Source organism: Somniosus microcephalus, chromosome 2 (genome assembly GCF_052327205.1).
Source record: "Somniosus microcephalus isolate GS21.2 chromosome 2, FLI_Smic_1.0, whole genome shotgun sequence".
NCBI lineage: Eukaryota > Metazoa > Chordata > Chondrichthyes > Squaliformes > Somniosidae > Somniosus > Somniosus microcephalus.
In genome coordinates, this window is record NC_140988.1 from 17,290,636 (window position 1) to 17,313,901 (window position 23,266).

Here is a 23,266-nt window from a genome sequence, read left to right on the forward strand (position 1 = left end):
TTAGCTTTTATGTTCTCATTTTCAAACAAAACACTCATTGCCTGAAGTCAAGATGGCAACCGTGACGGTCCGGTGCTGAGATCGCTCTCCCTGTTTCGGGCGGCCAGCTCTCGCTGCTCGCTCCCACAACCGGAGCAAGGTGCTCGGCGAGTCGGGCAGAGGCAGCGCAGTGAGCAGCAGCAGCAGCCAAGCCGACCCGCTGGAGCACATCGGCCGGCAGCTCCTCGGCGGGAAGGAATTCCGACTGGGAGGAGGGGAGCTGAGCATGGCGGCCAGAGGCCGACCCGTGAAGAGAGAGAAGTAGGCCCCGGGCCGTGGAGCGTGGAGCTGGCGACGGTGAAGAGGAGGCTGCATTGGAGCATTCACATCCCGACGATGTGTTCGGCGAGTCGGGCTGAGGAGCGCAGCGCAACGAGCAGCAGCAGCAGACTCGCGACACGCTGCAGCACGTCGGCCGGCAGCTCCATTTCGGGTAACTCGCAGTCCGGATGGGAGGAGGGGAGCCGGGCATGGTGGCCAGAGCGGGAGAAGCAGGCCACCACACGTGGAGCCGGCAACAGTGAGGAGGAGGCCGCGGTGAAGAGGAGGACGGAGCGGCTGAGGGACATCGTGCTCCCACTGCCACGGGAAGCCATTGTATTGACTCGGAACGCGGCGCTGTATGTATAGCTGACGCGTCCCTACGGGGAACAAGCATTCCATTGTACTTGTTACATATGGCAAATAAATCTAATCTGAATCTGAATCTTTATTAATTTACCTGCCTTCGCAAAGGTTGTAAGGCTTACATTTAAAACAAGCTTAACTGATTAAAATATTTTCCTTGCAGTGTTCCCCATTCCCACTTACTATAAAATTTAAAAACAGAAATGTCTTGTTGAAACTCATGTAACTTACTAACCATTCCCTTAGAATGATGAATACTTGTTAACATGAATTCAGTATGTTGCACAATTGTCACTTTGCAGGTTTCCCCACAAGTGCAAATTGTGTGCATTTCAAATTTTTGTCCTAATAATGAACAAGTACTTCTGACAGGACATTAGGATAAACGGTGCATGGGGGTGGGGCGATGGGTAGGGAGTGATTCCATGCAGTATGTAGAACACTGGATGGAGTTGACATATTGGCCAGAATTTTACCAACGCTGAGAGGACGGGATCGGAGGTGGGTCAGCTGTGCAAATAGAAATGATTGACAGCGGGTCAGGACCTCGCTGTCAACCCGCCTCCGCGCGAGACTTCCTGGTGTCGGGTGTGTCAGTGCTGAACAGGCCCGACACCAAGCAGTGGGGGAGGCAATTGACATCATTAAATGCATTGCTAACAGCCAATTAAGTATTATTTTCTGCCTACCTTTCAATTTTACGTGTTCCCCCACGGGTTACCCGCTGCTCGGGGAACACGTCAGCTCCAGCATGTCGTGAGTGGATTCAGCATTGAATTATCTCATGACCTGACAGCTGCCTAAGTTGTATAAAAGATCCCATGTTACAGCTGTTCACTTTCAAAGCTCAGAAACTGTTGGTTACTGCATTTGGAAGACATATTGAGCTTTCTGCAGCTTGCAAGTGTTTGGAGCCAACTCTCTATCCAGTGCCACCTCTTTGGAGCATCATTGGAACAGCCTCTCACCATTGACATCACTTCTGTCATCTCAACCTCACCTGCCACCTATTCCATCAGCATCGGTGCCCTTGAAAATATCTCACCTTGGTCCTCAGAATCCCACCATGATCAGCCCCAACACCAGCAGCAACAACAACACCAACCTTCTCCGCAATCAACTGATGCTACACAGGGCATCAGCACCCGACCGCATTGCTGTCCAGGACGCATGGGATGGCCTCACCATGGCCAGATTTACTTCACTTGATGCACACCCTGGCTGCCACATGATGCGCCAGGTTGGCACCACCCCACACCAACACCATAACACATCCCTACAATGCCCAAGCCATCCCTTTCACACTCCTCACCATTGCGGGGGCATACCCTTATGTCTCACTATTCATTACAACTCACTAAGCCACTTCCAAAGGTGCACACAAATCTGTCCAAGAATGCAAAGTGTTGAAAATAAAGGTTTCAGTGTTTGACAGCACATTAACAGAAATTTCACATGAACATTGGCTAAAACACACAAGAGCCTACCCTTGTGTGTTGTTAGTTGGTATGCTTGCACTAGGATGAGGGTGAGTGTGAGTGATGGCTAGTGAGATGGGGAAGTGATAATGTAGATAGAGGGATGGGTGGAGGTGCAAGGTAAGTTGGTGTGAGTAAGGATGGGTAGGGAAGGCAGAGTGATGGGGATGTGATGAGTGACACAGCAGGATGAGGTTGAGTGTGGCTTTGCAGTAACGTTTCGTGATCTACTGAGATCATTGAAAGGTTTGCGCCACTGCAGCCTGGTCCTCTTGACAACATCACTGTTTGTGCCCTCCTGTGCAATGTGCAACCAGGCTGTGTAGGTCTCCTGGGGAGGCCTCTTCCACCCATGGGAAGGAAAGAGGACCTCCCAGCGTGCTGTGACTCCCTCCATAAGTATATGGAGGGGGTCATGGGAGAGCCTGGGTGCAGCCGTGCACCTCTGTGCAGTTCTTGTCAGTGTTTGCAGCACCTCAATGCTGTAGAACGCTGACAGCAGAACTGTCAAAATCAATTTGCACATGGTCCCTTTAAGGAAACCGACTGATGACTTCTTATCAAATGACATCATCAGACCCGCTTCCTTTTAATTGGCCGGGAACCTCGCTGAATGGGCTTAATAAGCCCAATCATCGTAAAATCACTTGAACTGAGCAGGCTGGAGCAGGCAGCGGGCTGGGACCACGCTACCGACCCCGGCCGCCTCGGTGGGTGAAATCGCAGCCATTGTCATAGTAAGGTACTTGATGACCCGTTCAGTTCAGTTGGAAAAAATGTGTTTAATCTTCAGATAATTAGGAATCACTGTCCCTACACTTTCAAACAAAATAGTACAGAATATAGTTGTCATCTTTTACTGATTCATGGCAGAAGATGCTGTAGTTCTCAAAACACATTGCAGTATCGGTATTCATAGAAACATAGAAACATAGAGATAGGAACAGGAGTAGGCCATTCGGCCCTTCGAGCCTGCTCCGCCATTCAATGAGATCATGGCTGATCTTACTGATTCAGTAAGGTGCATGCAGCTGTTTGGAACGCAAGCAGATACACTTTTCCTGGTATGCTGCCTGTAATTGTACCTTTTGAAATGTTCCTTTTGTATTTGAAGGAGAAAAGAAAGAGAAGAAACAGACAGGAGGTGGCGATGATTCCAAACCAGTTGACATTTCTCGTTTGGACATACGTATTGGGCGTATCATCGCTGTTAAAAAGCACCCCGATGCTGACTCGCTCTATGTGGAAGAGGTTGATGTTGGAGAAGCAAACCCAAGAACTGTTGTCAGTGGACTGGTGAAATACATGCCCATAGAGGAGGTAATGCCTAGTTAAAAGCACTCCAGTGCTAGAAGAAAATTATATGATTTACTGTAGCTGTGCTATTTCTACAGTAATGAAGCAGCAACCATTATTCTTGAGGATATAGAGCTCTAATATTTAATAATTAAAGAATGCCCGTCCTTTATTATTTTGCCAGACTGAAGAAAGGCTAGATAATTGAACAAACGAGAATAAATAGATGCAAGCCTGGGATTTTCAGCTCCGGCTGCCCTTTGGACCAGTGTAAGTTGGGTGGCAGGAGAAGAAAATGGGTGAGAGTTCCATTCTGCTTTAGCCCTTCCCCGGTTTTCAATCCTCATTTCCGTGGGCCGGTGAAAGCGTCTTCCTATTCTTTCAGCCTTTTCCGTCTTATTTGAGTCCGATCTTTTTCTCATTAGTATAAACCGGCATCCGCAGCTGTCAGGCACTAAAGCAGGAGCGTCCAACCTACAATCCTAGTTGTGCTCAGATTTCATATTTGCTGGTTTGTCCTGTTTGAATTTTGTAGGCCTGAAGGTTTGGAAAGGGCTGGTCTTAGCACTATTGTCTCTTGGCATATAAACCCTAAATCAGAACACCAAGATCTGTCAGCACTAGTTAAATCAGATATTTGTAAATGAATGGGAACATGGACTTAACCTTTTAATGTGCCTTTGTGGCCCACAAAAATAAAGGCTTGGACAGCCCTGCACCTGAGAAAAGACAGAAGACAATTTAAAAGGCCAGTGGCTAGATTGTAGGATTTGCAGAAACCTTACTTTGACTCGATTGTGGTGATTTAAAAAAAAAAAAAAAAATTATTTGTTGCTTTCACATTTGCGTTTCTGACATTTGCTGCCATTTTCCTCTCTTTCCCCTTCCCCACGCAGGCTTGTCTGAAACTGCCCTTTCCGTTTCAGACAAGCACAATGGGCTTCCCATCAGGAATTCCTTGTGCATCTTTGCTTTTGCTCATACATCACAGCCAGATAACATCACCCACCAGTACAAGCAGAGGCAATCCTATCTTCATTTGTCACTGGAGCAGTGCTTGTAAGCCTTGCTTTACAAAGGAAGCTGACACTGAGTTATGCTGCAACCCAACCTACAGCATACCACTACCATAGGCACTATGCTACTAACCCTGAAAGGAAAATTTCTAGATGGTTCCTGAGAGATCAAGGCATTGGGGGGAATCTCTTAGGAGGACATGCATGTGCTGCTACCCAGAGAGACCACGGTTATCCATGCGCATTCCTGCCATGCACTAGTACTGGGCATCGGCTCTGCATTCCATTGATTTGCAGGAATGCAGACATAATGGTAGCACTGAGATCAGTGAAGCGCTGCCTATGAGTATCTGTAACCAACTGCCAAGCCTGTCAAAGCGAGAAGAGACAGCCCTCTCTAATATACTGCCAAGTCTTTGTGGCAGCAATCTGAGCATCCATAGAGGAAGCACAGCCTGCCGTTAGGGATTCTGTCATGGGGTCATTCGCTACAAATGCCCCTGGAGTTGCCGATCTCACCATTGCTTTGTAGTTTTGTTACATCTATCTTCAGTGTACTGCACATTCCATTAGTCGGCTCCTCTACCCGAGCCACCATCTGTAACCGTGTCTGATACAGCCCCAAAATCTGCACCCCAAAACTTGATGTTCTGCCAGGATCATTCTTTTAAACACAGGATCTATGAGCTCCATATATCCATGCCCATCCGCTGACCAGCAATGCATCCTGCTAATACTCTCGACAAGAACATCCTCTCCGATGTGCCACCATCAGCTGTTCCTGCTTACTCATGCTCTTTGTGTTACCAAGTGCACTTCACTCTCTGTCTCTTAATTGTCCTGGCATGGCTGTATCTGACATGGTGCTTCAGAAGGGTAAATGAGTGATGGTGTATGCAGCAAAGTGCTAGCATTGAGGGAGGCCTGGAGGCCTTTTTCTTCTTGATATAGAACATTTAGAGGAGGATAAGAGGTTAGAATGGTTTAGACCTTGCGTGAGTAGCAGTAGGAGTGACATGAGAGTTTCATGATGTGGTTCACTGATAATTAGCGCAGCGTATAGTAAGAACATAAGAAATAGGAGCAGGAATAGCGAATTGGCCCCTCGAGCCTGCTCCGCCATTCAATAAGATCATGGCTGATCTTGGGCTCAAAGCCACTTCTCCGCCCGCTCCCCATAACCCTTCACTCCCTTATCTTGCAAAAATTTGTCTATCTCCACTTTAAATGTATTTAATGAACCAGCCTCCACAGCTCTCTGGGGCAGAGAATTCCACAGATTTACAACCCTCTGAGAGAAGAAATTCCTCCTCATCTCAGTTCTAAAAGGGAGACCCTTTATTCTAAAACTGTGCCCCCGCGTTCTAGAATTCCCCACGAGGGGAAACATCCTCTCTGCATCTACCTTTTCGTGCCCCCTCAGTATCATATGTTTCAATAAGATCACTTCTTCTTCTAAATTCTAATGAGTATAGGCCCAGCCTGCTCAACCTTTCCTCATAAGTCAACCCCCTCGTCTCTGGAATTAACCTAGTGAATCAACTCTGAACTGCCTCCAATGCAAGTATATCCTTCCTTAAATAAGGAGACTAAAGCTGTACGCAGTACTCAAGGTGTGGTCTCACCAATAGCCTGTACAGTTGTAGCAGGACTTCCCTGCTTTTATCCTCCAACCCCTTTGAAATAAATGCAAACATTCCATTTGCCTTTTTGATTACTTGCTGTACTTGCATGCTAACTTTTTGTGTTTCATGCACAAGGACCCCCAGGTCCCTCTGAACTGTAGCATTTTGTAATCTTTCTCCATTTAAATGATTTGCTTTTTTATTTTTCCTGCCAAAGTGGATAACCTTGCACTTTCCCACATTATACTCCATCTGCCAAATGTTTGCCCACTCACTTAGCCTTTGCGGGCTCTTTGAGTCCTCTGTACAACTTGCTTTCCCACCCATCTTTGTATCATCTGCAAACTTGGCTACATTACACTCGGTCCCTTCATCCAAGTCATTAATGTAGATTGTAAATAGTTGAGGCCCCAGCACCGATCCCTGTGGCACCCCACTAGTTACCGTTTGCCAACTGGAAAATGACCCATTTATCCCGACTCTCTGCTTTCTGTTAGTTAGCCAATTCTCTATCCATGCTAATATATTGCCCCCAATTCCATGAGATCTTATGCAGTAACCTTTTATGTGGCATCTTATCGAATGCCTTCTGGAAATCTAAATACACCACAGCCACTGGTTCACCTTTGTCCACCCTGCTCGTTACCTCCTCAAAGAACTCCAGCAAGTTTGTTAAACATGATTTCCCTTTCATAAAACCATGCTGACTCTACTTGACTGCATTATGATTTTCCAAATGCCCTGTTACTGCTTCCTTAATGAAGGACTCAAACATTTTCCCAACGACAGATGTTAAGCTAACTGGTCTATAGTTTCCTGCTTTCTGTCTCCCTCCTTTCTTAAATAGGGGTGTTACATTTGCGGTTTTCCAATCCGCTGGGACATCTCCAGAGTCCAGGGAATTTTGGTATATTGCAACCAATGCATCCACTATCTCTGCAGCCACTTCTTTTAAGACCCTGGGATGCAGGCCATCTGGTCCAGGGGACTTGTCATCTTTTAGTCCCATTATTTTACCAAGTACTATTTCCTTAGTGATAGTGATTGTCTTTAGTTCCCCCCTCCCTGTGGCCCATTGATTATCCATTATTTGGATGTTGTTAGTGTCTTCTACCGTGAAGACAGATACAAAATATTTGTTCAGAGTCTCTGCCATTTCCCCGTCCCCCATTATAAATTCCCCAGTCTCATCCTCTAAGGGACCAACGTTTACTTTAGCTACCCTCTTCCTTTTTATATACCTGTAGAAGCTCTTACTATCTTTTAATGTTTCTTGCCAGTTTATACTCATAATTCATCTTCTCTCTTTTTTGTGTCATCCTTTGCTGGTTTTTAAAAATTTCCCAATCCTCTGGTCTCCCACCAATCTTGGCAACATTGTATGCCTTCATTTTCAATTTGATACCATCCTTTACTTCCTTAGTTAGCCACGGAAGGTGCTCCCTTCTCTTAAAATCTGTCTTTCCCAACTGGAATATATTTTTGTTGAGACTTATGAAATATCTCCTTAAATGTCCGCCACTGCATTTCAACTGTCTTACCCTTTAATTTATTTTTCCAGCCCACTTTAGCCAGTTCTGCCCTCGTGCCACTGTAATTGCCTTTGTTTAAGATCAGGACACTGGTTTGAGATACAACTTTCTCACCCTCCAACTGAATTTGAAATTCAACCATGCTATGATCACTCTTAAGAAGAGAAGGAAAGGAAAAAGAATGTGGTGGACCCTCAACTGGTACATACTTCTCCTACTTCCCCAGTTCTAATACCTCTATGGCCTTTCCCCCAGGATCTGGAATGCTCCCTCCTCAAAGGAGGTTTTTAGGGGCACATCACATTGCAGCACTCTCTTGACTATTATAGACTACCTGTTCCTAGAAAAAGAATTACCTTTTGTTCCTACAACATGCATTAAAAGTCAGGTAGGGGGCTGTGCACGGGATGTTGGAATTGACACTGACTGCTCTGACTACCTACTTCCACTGAGCTTGAACAGATCTTTTTGATGCCCTACATCTCTCCATTTGAAAGTGGGCCTCCCTCCACTACCTAATCTGCAGCAGCACTTCCACAGCAGAATCCTTAAAGCAGACCTCAGACATATTGGAATCAGATACTGATGTAGCGAAAACTACTGAGAGAACCGCTGGCCCTTTAAGCTGCAGGCCTTTAAATCCTGTAACAGCGTGCTATTTCGCTGGAGGGCACTCAAATTATTAAATGAATCTGGCCCCCCCCAAGTATAACGGGGTCAGTGCTCATTACACAATGTGGATATGCATCATGCTCTGCCCCGCTTGCTGTAGTCAGTTTAATTTTTTTTACAAACTACTCTTAGCTTCACCAAATAATGGGCATTGGATACAACTATACCCATCGCCGGTGGTTGAATCCAGCCGCTATGCCATTATGATGCCCAAATATCTGTAGTTGAAAATTTGAAGGTTCCCTAATTTTTGTGTTCAAATATGATTTAAGATTGTTACAGAAGGACAGTTTTAAAACAAAAGCTATTGCACTAAAATAAGATAGACTGAAAGATAACGCCTCATTGTTCACAATTCATGTGCAAAATAGGTATATGCAATTAAAAATTGCTATTCATGGCCTGCCTTGAAGATTCCTACACCAATATGGTGCGACATTTTAACTGAAAGATGCACTGTTTGTGAGTTCTATAGGTCACCATAAAACAGTGTTCGCTAAGTTTTATGTAACTTGCAAGATTATGAACACACTTTTTTCTGTCATGAAGCATAAGGAAAATTGAGAGTTCCACGTAGGTTTGGTTAGTTTCTCAAACAAACAAAATCTTGTATTCTGGTTATCTGTTTAGTAAAAGTATATCCTAGTATATAAGCTAGTTAAGGGTGGAGCCTATAACTCTACTAATTCTTTTCAAAATGTTGGGTCAAACTAAAGTTTGTCTTCTTTGAGAAAAGAAGGAATGGGTCCAGTAAGTGTTTTATCCTGTTATTACATCTGCTCAACTAAGGTCTCAAATTCTTTCAATTTTAAAGCAACCTTTTATATACGAAACAAAATCTAGTGCGCAACAGGGAACTGAAATTTACTAATATATCAGTTATGTGAATTTGTGCCTTAATCTTGCTTCTGGAAGGCCTTTTGGCTCTGCCGATTCCACTCTTGTAATATTTTATAGTGCTTCAAATTCCGAGTGTGCGGTACCTTGTAAGTTGCAGACAACCCTTCTGCGTGGAGAAATAGTTTCTCAGTACTTGCCAGTGTGCTCCGCTCTCTTTCACGTGTTTTACAGTGTCTCCAGATGTGGTATTATAAAAGACTAAATCCAAAACATGTGCTAGGCAAATTTGTGCTAGATATGTTCTGCTTTGGAAATTGGATAATTGCATATTTTTCCCTCTGAAAGCACGTCTTTATTGTACCTTTAATATTTGATCATTTTAATTAAAACTGGGAGTTATGACCTCTGGATTTACTGAATACATATTTACAGTTTTATGCTCAGCAGGTTATTCAAGTTCCTTTATTTGTCAAAAGAAAGTATAGAGTAGTTTGCAAAGATTAGAAGCCTCTGCAGTCAGACCTGTCTATCATTTCTGATTAGTGATACAATAGCAGGGTATATTGCATATCCTAATAATGAGTAGATGCTTGCAAATTTTCCATGTCTCTCATACTTGCTACTGCTTTGCAGATGCGTGATTTAATTAGCATGTAGAACAAAGCCCTTATATTCTGATTGATCTGGAAGTCAATCACCCTGGCCTGGTCCCCTAGACTATTAATTTCCCAGCCACTGTTTTAAAACTGGCTGATAGGTAGCCTGGCTACATCAAAACTGAGAAGAAATGCAGAAATATCACTATTTTGCCATCAACACCCCACCCCTCCCGGAAGTTAGTTACTAGCTGGTGTCAGTTACAAAGCAGATTGAGAGAAGCTATCTGTCATTTTTCTTCTGGGGATCTATCCAGGATAGTGTTGACAGATCTTTCTAACAGGTGTTGCAGATTTAACCTCCTGCAATACCTACTTGCCATGGTCCAATACACTATCGGGCATCAGTTGTGGTCTTTGCTGGGCTGGCATGGTATAGCCAACAGTCTCGCATAAACAGCTCTGCCCCACAATAGTGGTGGAAAGCTATGGAGTGGCTTTGCAGCCTATAATTTGTTTGGATGGCTGCTGTATAATTGGAGCAATGTTTCGCCCACTAAAAAATTCGCGCTGCTCTCCACTACTTTACCAGTTATCTGCCCCTTGCATAGACAAGTCACACAGGGCTATTTTGTCATATACAAGGAGTGTGTTGAATTGTGTTGCTTCAAGCAGCTTTGCTGAGTGTATACTGTATCCTTGGGAGGAAATGACACAGGCTTGGAAGTGGCAGCAAGGTTGACTTGTGCCCTTTGCCTGCCTCCGCACAGTCTCTCGTGTAGGGTCGGCATGCTGAATCTCTCAGTTTCACCTGACCCAGGCAGTGCTGGAAAACCGTATGTTAAGTGACTGTCTACATTTGACTCACTCTCTCTCTCTCTATGTTGTCTCTGTGTTTGGAGATATTGCAGTGGGTTTCCTATACCAGCCCTCTGATGTGGGTCAGGTTGCTGAAGCTCCTGCAGAATACCACCAGTATCCACGACCACCAGTTGCACTGACTCTGCATTGGCTTGGCTCTGTTTCTCAGTCCCAGTCTAGCCCCTAGCAACTGCACAAGCTGCCAACACATCAATACTTCAATCATTCCAACATTGCATCATACTATAATGACTCTAGAATGCCTACTTTTTTCTCGTTTCCCAAAATGAACTGTCTAGATACACTTGTCAAGGGTACATCTTTCGCCCCCAAAATACGGTGAACATAGGAACAGGAGTAGGCCATTCAGCCCCTCGAGCCTATTCCGCCATTCAGTGAGATCATGGCTGATCTGTATATTAACTTCATCCACCTGACTTAGCTCCATATCGTTATATACCCTTGTCTAGCAAAAATAAGAACATAAGAAATAGGAGCAGGAGTAGGCCATTCGGTCCCTCAAGCCTGCTCCACCATTCAGTAAGATCATGGCTGATCTGATCTTGGCCTCAACTCCACTTTCCTGCCCACTCCCCACAACCCTTGACGCCCCTGTTTTTCAAAAATCTGTCTACCTCAGCCTTGAATATATTCACTGACTCAGCCTCCACAGCTCGCTGGGGTAGAGAATGCCAAAGATTCACGACCCTCTGAGAAGAAATTCCTCCTCATTTCTGTCTTAAGTGGGTGATCCCTTATCCTGAAACTATGCCCCCTAGTTCTAGATGCCCCCTAGTTCTAGATTCCCCCACGAGGGGATACATCCTCTCGGCATCTACCCTCTCAGGCCCCCTCAGAATCTTAGATGTTTCAATAAGATCACCTCTCATTCGTCTAAACTCCAATGAGTGTAGGATCAACCTGCTCAATCTTTCCTCACAAGACAACCCCTTCATCTCCGGAATCAACCTAGTGAACCTTCGCTGAACACCCTCCAAAACGGTACGCAGTACTCTAGGTGTGGCCTCACCAACGCCCTGTACAGTTGCAACAAGACTTCCCTACTTTTATACTCCATCCCCCTAGCAATAAAGGCCAACATTCCATTTGCCTCCTTAATTACTTGCTGTACCTGCATGCTAAGTTTTTGTGTTTCATGTACGAGGACACCCAGATCCTTCTGTACCGCAGCATTCTGTAGTCTTCTCTCCATTTAAATAATATTTTGCTTTTCTATTCTTCCTACCAAAGTGGATAACCTCACATTTTCCCACATTATACTCCATCTGCCAAATTTTTGCCCATTCACTTAATCTATCTATATCCCTTTGCAGACTCTTTGGGCTGGATTTTACCCACCGAGACGAGTTGGGGGCAGGACTGCTGCCTTCCGGGTTCTAGTCCCGCACCCAGCGACGTCCGACACACGGACGCTATTTTACCTTGATTGGCCTTGTTAAGCCCGCCCTGTGGGCTTGTCGGCCAATTAAGGGAAAGCCCGTGTCAGATGACGTCGGTTGATGACGCTTCATCTGCCGGTTTTCTTAAAGGCACATGAGCCATAAATTTTTGACAGATGATTTGACAGTGTTTGACAGCATTGAGGTGCTGTCAAACACTGAACTCACTGCACAAAGGTGAGCCCTTGCATCCAGGCTCTCCAGTGACTCCTTAGGATGAAACAGATGGCAACTGCAGGTGAGAGTACAGAAGCGATCTGTCACTTCTCCCATTGTGGTGAGGCCACACAAACCTTGTCATCTACAGAAAACTCTAAACACATTATAAATGACTTTCCAACAGTACATCAGACCCACAGCACGCCTCACTTACCCTGGCGGGGTTCCCTGACAGGAAGCCCGCAGCAAATGTCTCAAAATGGGAAAAAGCCTCTTAACTGCCTGACAATAATCCTCTTCTCGCCACTAGGAGTCGGGTCCCTGCGCAAATCGGGGACCCGTCTCCCGGGAAGATTGGTTGGAGGCGGGTTAGGAGCGGATTCGGGACCCTCTCCCACTCTTTTTGATTTTCCCAGCAGTCCTGTCTCTTTAGGGCTGGTAAAATCCAGCCTTCGGTGTCCTCCTCACAATTTGCTTTCCCACCTATCTTTGTATCATCAGCAAATTTGGCTACAGTACACTTGGTCCCTTAATCCAAGTCATTAATATAGATTGTAAATAGTTGAGGCCCCAGCACTGATCCCTGTGGCACCCCGCTAGTTACAGTTTGCCAACCTGAAAATGACCCATTTATCCTGACTCTCTGTTTTCTGTTAGTTAGCCAATCCTCTATCCTCCATGCTAGTATGTTACCCCGAACACTCTGAGCTCTTATCTTGTGCAGTAATCTTTTATGTGGCACCTTATCGAATATCTTTTGGAAATCCAAATACACTACATCTACTGGTTCCCCTTGATCCACCCTGCTCGTTACATCCTCAAAGAACTCTAATAACTTTGTCAAACACTATTCCCCTTTCATAAAACTATGTTGACTCTGCTTGATTATATTATGATTTTCTAAATGTCCTGCTACTACTCCCTTAATAATGGATTCCAGCATTTTCCCAATGACAGATGTTAGGCTAACCAGCCTATAGTTTCCTGCTTTCTGTCTCCCTCCTTTCTTGAATAGGGGCGTTACTTTTGCAGTTTTCCAATCCGCTGGGACCTTTCCAGAATCTAGGGAATTTTGGAAGATCACAACCAATGCATCCACTATCTCTGCAGCCACCTCTTTTAAGACCCTAGAATGCAGGCCATTAGGTTCAAGGGACTTGTCAGCCTTTTAGCTCATTAGTTTGCCTGGTACATTTTCTCTATTTATAGTGATTGTTTTAAGTTCCTCCCACCCTTTTGTCCCTTGATTATCTATTATTATTGGGAGGCTTTTAGCCATTATTGGGTGCTTCTAATCTATTGATCCCGGATTTAAAATGATTAATTGAGCTAGCATCTACTGCTTTTTGTGGGAGAGGGTTCCACACATCTGTGAAGAAGTGTTTCCTAACGTCTCTCCTGAACGGCCTGGCTCTGATTTTAAGGTTATGTCCTCTCGTCCTAGACACCCCGACCAGCAGAAAAGGTTTCTCTCTATCTACTCTATCAATTCTTTTTTTTAAATCCTATCAAATCACCCCTTACCCTTTTATATTCCAAGGAATACAAGCCTAGCTTATGTAATCTCCCCATATAATCTAACCCTGGTAACATTCTAGTGCATCTGTGTTGCAACAACAACTTGTATTTATATAGCGCCTTTAACATAGTAAAACGTCCCAAGGCGCTTCACAGGAGTGTTAGCAAACAAAATTTGACACCGAGCCACATAGAGAGATATTAGGACAGATACTTGGTCAAAGAGGTAGGTTTTAAGGAGCGTCTTAAAGGAGGAAAGAGAGGCAGAGAGGTTTCGGGAGAGAATTCCAGAGATTAGGGCCTAGACAGATGAAAGCACGGCTGCCAATGTGGAGTGATTAAAATAGGGGATGCATTCCTTCCAAGGCCAGTATATCCTTTCTGAGATGCGATGCCCAGAACTGTACACAGTACTCCAGATGTGTTATAAAGGCTAGCATTCCATTAGCCTTTTTAATCATCTTTTGTAATGTGTGTGCTACATCTTTGTACAAGATCACTAAATCTCTGCAACTCCATTATTCCTAGTTTATCACCATTTAGATACTACATGAACATGAGCACTCTAATCCTCCAGAAATTGATTGCCCTGCAGCAGATTTTTAAAATTATTAAAATCTTGATGTATTTCTTTTAAAAATATATATAGTGCTGTTTAAGATTTCTGATCATTTTTAGAAAACTATCTTGTATGATTTACTGTTTTTGCAGTTGCAAAATCGACTGGCAGTAATACTATGCAACCTTAAACCTGCTAAAATGCGGGGCGTGGCCTCGCAGGCTATGGTGATGTGTGCAAGCTCACCAGAGAAAGTTGAATTCTTGGACCCACCAAGTGATGCTGTGCCTGGAGACCGAGTAACCTTTGAGGGCTATCCTGGTAAGCAGATGATCGATCTGATCGCAATATGTAATCTTAATTTAATGCTTGACAAGAAAGATTATGACTGAACTGACCATTTGTGAACCTGTGGTAGGTAGCCCTGTACATTGGCAGGCCTTATTGGTCTGTGACTAGAATCAGAATTTTAAGTTTTGACGTAGGGGTAGTTACATCCAATATACTGCCTTCAGATTGACCAACAGATGCCGTTCTGGACACGGTCAACTTGAATGTAAATTTTCCACACAAGTCAATTTGGAATGGCCATATGCAAAACTTAAGAGCTTCAGAATTAAATGTATTAGAAATATCCTCAGGAAGGAAACTGGTACTGTAATTTCCTACAGCAAAAACTGGTCTAGATACAAAAGTGCAGAGGAGCCCATACTGATTTACTTCAATTGCCTTTAGTAACGGAGTGATGTTACAGTTGGGCTTTCTCAGCAGAGGCCCTAACCTGAATCCCTGTGGAATTGCACTACCAACTAGTTTCCACTCTTGATGCCTCCCCACACACCACCTCTCTGCTGTCTACTTTCTAGCCACAAAGTAACCCAGCCTAATGATTGCCGTCTATCCAATGGGCACACCTTACAAATTAGACTGGCATGCTCAGTGAATGGATATTCTTCTAAGAATAGGCAGAGATGCGTTCTGGGAGCGGCAACCTGCTAAATGAATCTCTTGAGCTAATAGTATGTACGGAAACTTACATGAACTTGAGCTTCAGGCATCTCACATAGGCATAGACTTCTGATGGAAAACATTGGCCGGAGTTTTCCCCTAAAAGAACGGGTGGGTTTGGAGTATCCCAACCTGATCCCGCCTCCAACCCGCCCGCTTCCTGTTTTAAAAGAGGTGGGACGGGGACGAGCAACCAACCCGCTCCCAGGGGGCGGTACGTAATTAAAAATATTATAATGAGGCTGGAAGCCTCTCTTTTCACCTCCATTTTGAATTTAACTGCATGTGGACGGGTTTCACACAATCCGTGAAACCCGACAGTTAAACCAAGGCGGTGACTGCTGGATCCAGGAGGTAAGTGACTCTATACCGACCTCCTGTATCCAGGGACCCTAGCTAATCCACACGCCGCGATCGGCGACTCCACCACTAGGCCCCCGATCGCCATCCCAGGCCTCTGATCCCCACCATGAGGCCACCCTCGCCATCCCACCAGTGATGCTGAGGCTGGCCACAATCCTCCAGTGGCCGGCCTCGATCCTCTCTTTTACCCCCCCCCCCCCCCCCCCCCCAATGTCAATCCCCAACCACCTTCTCCCCTTCCCTGATCATCCCCAATCCTTGGGCTGATCTCCCCCCCCCCCCCCCCCCCCCGCCGGTGATCTCCGATCCTCCCCTCCCCTGCCATTCCACGACCGAGGCCGGCGTTCTCTCCCCCCGGACCAACCCCTCGCTCCCTCTCCGCAACTGAGGCCTACCCGCCTGAAGCTAGCCAGCCTCTCAACCTGGCTGGCTGTGGGCCGGAATCTGAGGCCTCACATGCAAATCAGGCGCTGCCAATAAAGTTGGCAGGGCCTGCGGGAAACCCGGCCTCCCAGGTTTCCTGCCCGCCTCGGAGACCCCCCAACCCACCTACCTGGACAAAATTCTGGCCTTTGTTTCAAACATTTCAAACACATTAAATACTATTAGTAAGTGCTTTTCTAAGCATGTAAAAGAATAGTTAGAGAGGATGGGACCGCTCAGGAATGAAGTCCCATTGTGAAGGATGGACATATGACTGAGATTAAATACTTTCCATTAGTTTTTACAAATGTTGGCAGTGAGAATATGTGTGCACTAGAGATGGGTATGGGACACTTGTTAGAGATAACTGCCTAAAGAAATTGGTTCTTAAAAAAGTAACAATTAAATATGAATAAGTCACTTGGCGCTGATGAAATGGTCCCGAGTCTGTTGAAAGAAGTCAGAAAGGAGCTAAAAGTCTGTGGCTACAATTTTTCAGCCCTTTTTAAATGTGCAAATTGTGCCGTGGGACTGGAGAGTATCCAATATAACATCTTCGTGCAAGGAGAGAGAGAAGGATAAACCATAGAACTGTAGACTTTAGTCTAATGGCAGCTGCGGACAAAATCCTTAAGAGTCCATAATTTGAGATAAAATTAGTGAACATTTAGAAATACATGGGTTAATCAAGGATAACCATGTTGGACCAATTTAATAAGCTTTCTTTGAAGAAGTGACAGATTGGATAGATAAAGGAATGCAGTAGCTGTAGGGTATATGGATTTTCAGAAGGCATTCACTAAGTTGTCTCACAATAGGCTAGTTACAAAGATTTAGGCCTATGGTATCAGGAAATGTAGCAGCATGGATAGAAAGTTGGTTGACTGTTAGTAAAAGCTTTCATTTACTAAGTGGGCTATTCCTCAGATTGGAGAGGGTTGGAAGTGGAGTGCCCCCACGAGTCAATGCTAGGTCCACTTTTGTTCTCAGTAAATGTAGATGACTTGGACAATCTCTAAATTTATTGATAAGTTAAGAGGTTTGGCCAACAGAGAGGAGGCCTGTAAAAGGCTTTCGGAAGACATAGACTGGTTAGCAGCATGGGAGGACAGGTGGTAATTCCAATTTAACGTGAGGAAATACAAAGAATTGGCACATACACTAAATGGAAAGTGCTAAAGGGTTTGGATGAACAAAGAAATCTATGGATTCAAATTTCTCATTCCCCGAAAGTGAGAGTATTGGTAGAAAAAGCCAAAGCATTTAGGGTTTGACAAATAGGGGCAGAGAGTATAAGAGTAAAGAAGTAATGACAAATTTATATAAAACATTGGTTAGGCCACAGTTATAGTTCTGCATGCAGCTTTGTGTACCCCATTATAGGAAGGACATAAAAACCATGATTAAATCGGCAAAGTATTTCTTCAGGCATTTCTTAGATGTAATTTTTGGGGGTCGGGGAGAAACTTATCTACTAAGGAAATTGCTGGAATTGAAGGTCCAGGTCAATTCAGATATTTGATTAACTTTGGCATACTCAAGTTTGCAAGTCCAAATTGTGGATTTCTTGCACATACTCTCAATACTGCCACTGGCTCCCAATCCAGGCCGCAATCAAATGGGCCATCATTTGGAAACCTCTGTGGCTCTGCAGATGATGCTGCAAAAATTCATTTCAAAACCTAGCTCAAGGCTGAAAATCAGGAGACAATAGCAGGCACCTCATTACTGTGGTACATCAGTGCAGTAGTATCGGAATCATCCGCCTGGATGCAGATAAGGCATTTGAATGGAATCGCCTACTACACAGCCACAAGAAAATGGCTTTTGGGGAGATGCATTCAACCAGTGTGAGTATCCGTATTAGAATGACGAGCTTCTACCCGAGATTCGGAAAGTACCAATCAATCTGGGCCTGTTTTCTGGAGACCTGTTCAATGTTTTTCACCCATCAAGTACACGCCTATAGAGGGAGGGACAATATGACACGAGTAGGAAGATGGGAAAATGGCCCAATCCAACTAAATTGCTAGACAAGATAGAATGTGGCCCTGCCCATCAGCTTCCTATGATCATCCGGCTTATACAGGTTCATCACCTTCACCTTGCATCATTCAGTACCTATATATAATATCAGAATCTCAATTTGCCTCTTCTATGGTTTCCTTCACCTATAGTCCTGCTTTTAAAGATTTGTATCTGTACCCTTGGATTTCTGTGTTCCTCCACGCCACTTTAAATTTCAGCATTGAGGATATATTGCCACTCTTAATTTTGTCCATGTTGAGCTACAATAACAATCTCCACAGCAATAATTTAAGCCCTAAATAATATTATGTTATAAGTATCTACACACTGTCGAGTTTGATATATGAAATTTTGGTACTATCGCTTCCCGCTGAAGCCAGTAAATGAACCAGTCATCTGCATGCACTCCTTTCCCTTGTATCTTTATCTCTGAATGTATTTTATGTTCCTCCTCTTCAGGTGAACCCGACAAGGAGCTAAATCCAAAGAAGAAAACATGGGATCAAATTCAGCCTGACCTCAACACAAATGCAGAATATGTTGCCACTTACAAAGGCACGCCATTTGAGGTGAAAGGAAAGGGATTTTGCAAGGCTCAGACAATGGCCAATAGTGGAATCAAATAACTTTTATGTCTCTAAAGTGGTAATGAGAGTCTAATATTGCAAAAAGCACAATAAATACTTGAAAACATTAAGTGGCTGCGAATTATTCACTTTTGTTGTTTGTGTGTGTGTGTGTGTAGTAGTTGAAAAGATGTGTTTGTATGACGTGGTTTATTTTGCGTACCACAAATACTGTGACTGAAGGATTGTACAGTATAATCATTCTAAAATCTACTTTGAATTAACTTTTTCAGTGAGATAAATATCCGGTGTAACAGCTTCAATACGCTATAATTATCTGGCTTTAAAAGTCTGTTGTATGTACTCCAGTTATACGAGAAATATGTTTGCTGCCTCAGCTGCAGAAAATTACATTAAGGATCTGTTGACCATCGTTTTTTCAGATAATGCATGGAGAGAGTGATTGATTCATGAATGCTTACTTCCATGCCCAAGATTTATTCAAAATGTTATTTCCTTTTGCCAATAGATTTTGTTTTATCTATAAAGAGAATTCAATTGCATTATTCCTGCCAATACTTTGAAAAATTGTTTAACGCATTCTTTTGCAGAATTTAATCAAGATTATCAGCGTGTGGCCATCTGCAAACAAATGTGAATTCAGTTTGCAAAATATTTTAGAATCCAAATGCAGTAGAAATTCTTTATAATATTACCATCTGTTGCTTTTGCTATATTTTCCATTATCATTTTTTAAACAATACACTTTTTTAAATATTTTATGATATTTGATCACCAAGACCAGCTGATATTAGATTAAACTGATTTAATTAACCACAAGTTAAAATAACATTTTATATTGTTCATTCTGCTTCGAAGCGATACAATGTGGCATCCTTTTCACAGAATCACAGAAACCCCACAGTGCAGATAGAGGCCATTTCGGCCCATCGAGCCTGCACTGACACATCGCACCCGATCCCCGTAACCCCTACACCAACACATATCCCACCCTATCCCCGTAACCCCACTTATTTAATCCCCCTAACACTAAGGGTCAATTTTTATCATAGCCAATCAACCTAACCCGCACATCTTTGGACTGTGGGAGGAAACCGGAGCACCCGGAGGAAACCCACGCAAACACGGGGAGAATGTGCAAACTCCACACAGACAGTCACCCGAGGCCGGATTCAAACCCGGGTCCCTGGCGCTGTGAGGCAACAGTGCTAACCACTATGCCACTTTCTCCCTTTTCCTCCTCCCCCAACTAGTGAGCAGTGTTGAACTAGTGTGTATATAATTCATTTGAACTTGAACATAGGGGACATTATCAACAATTGAAGATACCACAAAAGTAGGGAGAATGCTTGACTGTGAAGGACTGTAAGCAACTACGGTAGGATATAGACAGGTTGGTAGATAGATGTAGATAAATATGAAATGATGTAAATCTTTAAATTAGGAGCACAAGTGGACAAAGCTGTACTTCCACAAAAAAAACAAGCTTATGGGATCCTAGGTTTTATAAATATAGTATGCAAAAGCAAAGAGGTAATGCTAAGTGTTTTAGCCTTCTTAGTCCTGGACACACTAACTACTGTTTGTTTTATGCTTGGCTCAGTTGGTAGTTCTTACCCGTGAGTCTGAAGGTTGCAAGTTCAAACCCTTCATTTTAAGCACATAATCTAGGCTGGCATTCAGTGTAATAGCGTGTGCTGTATTGTCGGTGGTGCCATCGTTCAGATGAAATATTAAACCTCGGTCTTGTCAGCCTATTCTGATGGTCCAAGTGAGTGTTAAAAGTACCATGGCATTATTCAAAGAAGAACATGAGCCCTGCTAATGTGCTGGTTATATTACCTCAACCAGTAGCACCAAAAACAGAATAACTAGTCAATCATTGACACTGGGAACCTTGTGTTTCTGTCATGTTTTCCTACATGACAGTGCTCACTGTATTTCATTGTAGATAAAAATGACTTTGTGATGATTGTAAGTGATAAGTTGCGACATAAATCTTCTGTGGAACTCCTGTTTATTCAGCAGGGTATATTGTTATTGTGTCAGAACGATGCAGTTCAAATTTGGTTGATCTGAGCAAGTAAAGCTGAAAATTTGCAATGATGGAACAAGTATTTAATATAATGCCAATTTTGAAGATCACAGTATGATATGACCAGATAAATTTTATTTGGGAGCGTTAGGCAAAGATTAAACATAGTAACAATTTCAGGTAGAAGACCTTTGATCCATCTCGTCCACGTATCCACAGTATTCACTTGGTGCATTTCTAATTCCTGAATCCCATTTGTTGACGAGAACCTGTCTCGTTCCTTCTTGAAACAAGTTTCAGAGGTTAGAGTTACAGTTTAGAAACGGGAACTTTGAGGACACTATTATTTTAGTTTCACAGCTACAATTTACTCAGCTTGACTCACTGTTCTGATTTACAAGGTTATGGGTTCAAGCCTCACCCTGGGACTTGAGCGCGCAGCCGTAAGGACTCTATTCCATTCTCCCAGTTTCTCCGTCTCTGCCGTATCTGCTCCGACGATGCCACCTTCCACACCAGTGCTTCAGATATGTCTTCCTTTTTCCGCAACCGAGGATTCCCCTCTACCGTGGTTGACATGGCCCTCGACCATGTCAGTTCTATCTCCCGCACTTCTGCCCCTCCCTCCCGGAACCACGATAGGGTTCCCCTTGTCCTCACCTTTCACCCCACCAGCCTCCACATTCAACGGATCATCCTGTGGCATTTCCGCTACCTCCAAAGTGATCCCACCACCAAACGTATCTTCCCCTCCCCTCCCCTTTCAGCATTCCGCAGGGACCGCTCCCTCCGCGACACCCTAGTCCACTCCTCTATCACCCCAAACAGCCCTTCTCCTTCACCTGGCACCTTCCCGTGCAAGTGGAGGAGATGTAACACCTGCCCCTATACCTCCCCCCTTCCCACTGTCCAGGGCCCCAAACACCCCTTCCAGGTGAAACAGCGATTTACTTGTACTTCTCGCAATCTAGTATACTGTATTCGCTGCTCACGATGCGGTCTCCTCTACATTGGAGAGACCAAACGCAGATTGGGTGACCGCTTTGCGGAACACCTCCGTTCAGTCCGTAAGGGTGACCCCGAGCTTCCGGTCGCCTGTCATTTTAATTCACCGCTCCATTCCCACTCAGACCTCACCGTCCTTGGCCTCTTGTATTGTTCCACGGAAGCTCAACGTAAACTCGAGGAACAGCACCTCATCTTCCGATTAGGCACTCTGCAGCCTTCCGGACTCAATATCGAGTTCAACAATTTCAGATCATAAGCTCGGCCCCTATTTCATTTTTTCTTGTAATTTTTCCACTCCTTTCCCCCCCCCCCCCCCCCCCCTTTTTGTTTCTCTCTCACACCTGGCAGCTATCTCTTGCCCTGCCAGTACACTTTACACCTAATCTCAGCCTATTACCATCTCGTCTAGCTTCTAATCTCTTTTACTTCTTTTGTTTCTTGTATTCTTTTGTCTGATCGCAGCCCTGCCTTCGATCTAGTTCCTTTTCTTTCCAGTTTTGAAGAAGGGTTCGACCTGAAACGTCAACTCAAATTTCTCTCCACGGATGTTGCCTGACCTGCTGAGTTTTTCCAGCATTTTCTGTTGTTACTAGGCTAGCAGTGTTGTATTGCTGGAGGATACCTTAAACCAAGGTCCAGGCTATCCGTTTTATGTGGTACAGGTAGATAGTAAGGATCTCCTGGCATTATTCAAAGAGGAGCAAGGAGTTTTGCTAGTGTCCAAAAACACATTAACTGGTCGTTCATCTCATTGCTATTTTAAGGCTCTTGCCGTGCTGCATTTGCCTACATAATAGTTGATGTATTTTCAAAGTAATTAATTAGTGTGAAGCAATTTGAAATCTTTTTTGAGATGTGATTAAAATGAAAGCTGGTCTTTTTTTCAAAACCAATAGCTACAAACTTTTCAACCACTACTATGGTAACATGGATGCCCTTTCTAAAATCTGGCAGTTACAAAAAATGAGTTGATTTCCACATCCATTTTTCCTTATGTTTCTCTTGATTTAAAGCCATTAATTTTGAAACTTTAAATAGTGAATAATAATCATTGGACCTACCTTGAAACAGTTAATTGACCCCAACTTTACTCTGTGTCCTATGTTATTTTGGTAAAAGATATTCAGGACAGCTGTCCATGTTTCTGACACTGCAGCAAATAAGGTAAAGCAAAGCAAAATGACTTTCACCAAGACATTTTAAAACTGTTGTCTCTACTCAGTCTTTTCGCTGTTAAAATCCATTTTGTTCAGCCATCAAAATGAGGAGACTTTCATCCCGTCGGTCTACACTGGACTTAAACCTAGACTTGGAGATGAAAGGATAGCATCCTAAACCACTGCACCACCTAGTTCCTTTTTTTTGCTTTTTTTAGGCTCTGTTCACTGTAATGAATTCCCTCTAAACTAGTACCCGTGATAGTGCCGAATGTTCAGAAGGGCAGGGCACTAATTCTAGTTACTCCAGTTCTTCATTCTACACTCTTTGTGGAAGTAAGCTAGCTTGATATGTTCTGGGGGGGAAAGATGCATGTGA

General features: G+C 43.9%; 1 protein-coding gene across 6 annotated transcripts in view; it reads left to right on the forward strand.

Annotated features, from left to right (window-relative positions):
* aimp1a (aminoacyl tRNA synthetase complex interacting multifunctional protein 1a) overlaps window positions 1-18,797 on the forward strand; it is a 90,749-nt gene extending 71,952 nt beyond the window's left edge. For all 6 annotated transcript variants that reach the window (XM_086007013.1, XM_086007005.1, XM_086007037.1 and 3 more), the window contains 3 exons: window positions 3,259-3,464; window positions 14,431-14,599; window positions 18,560-18,797. In XM_086007013.1, coding sequence (XP_085863139.1) covers window positions 3,259-3,464; window positions 14,431-14,599; window positions 18,560-18,726 — 542 coding nt within the window. In that variant the 3' untranslated portion in view covers window positions 18,727-18,797. The remainder of the gene's footprint in view (window positions 1-3,258; window positions 3,465-14,430; window positions 14,600-18,559) is intronic.
* The last annotated feature ends 4,469 nt before the right edge of the window (window positions 18,798-23,266 follow it).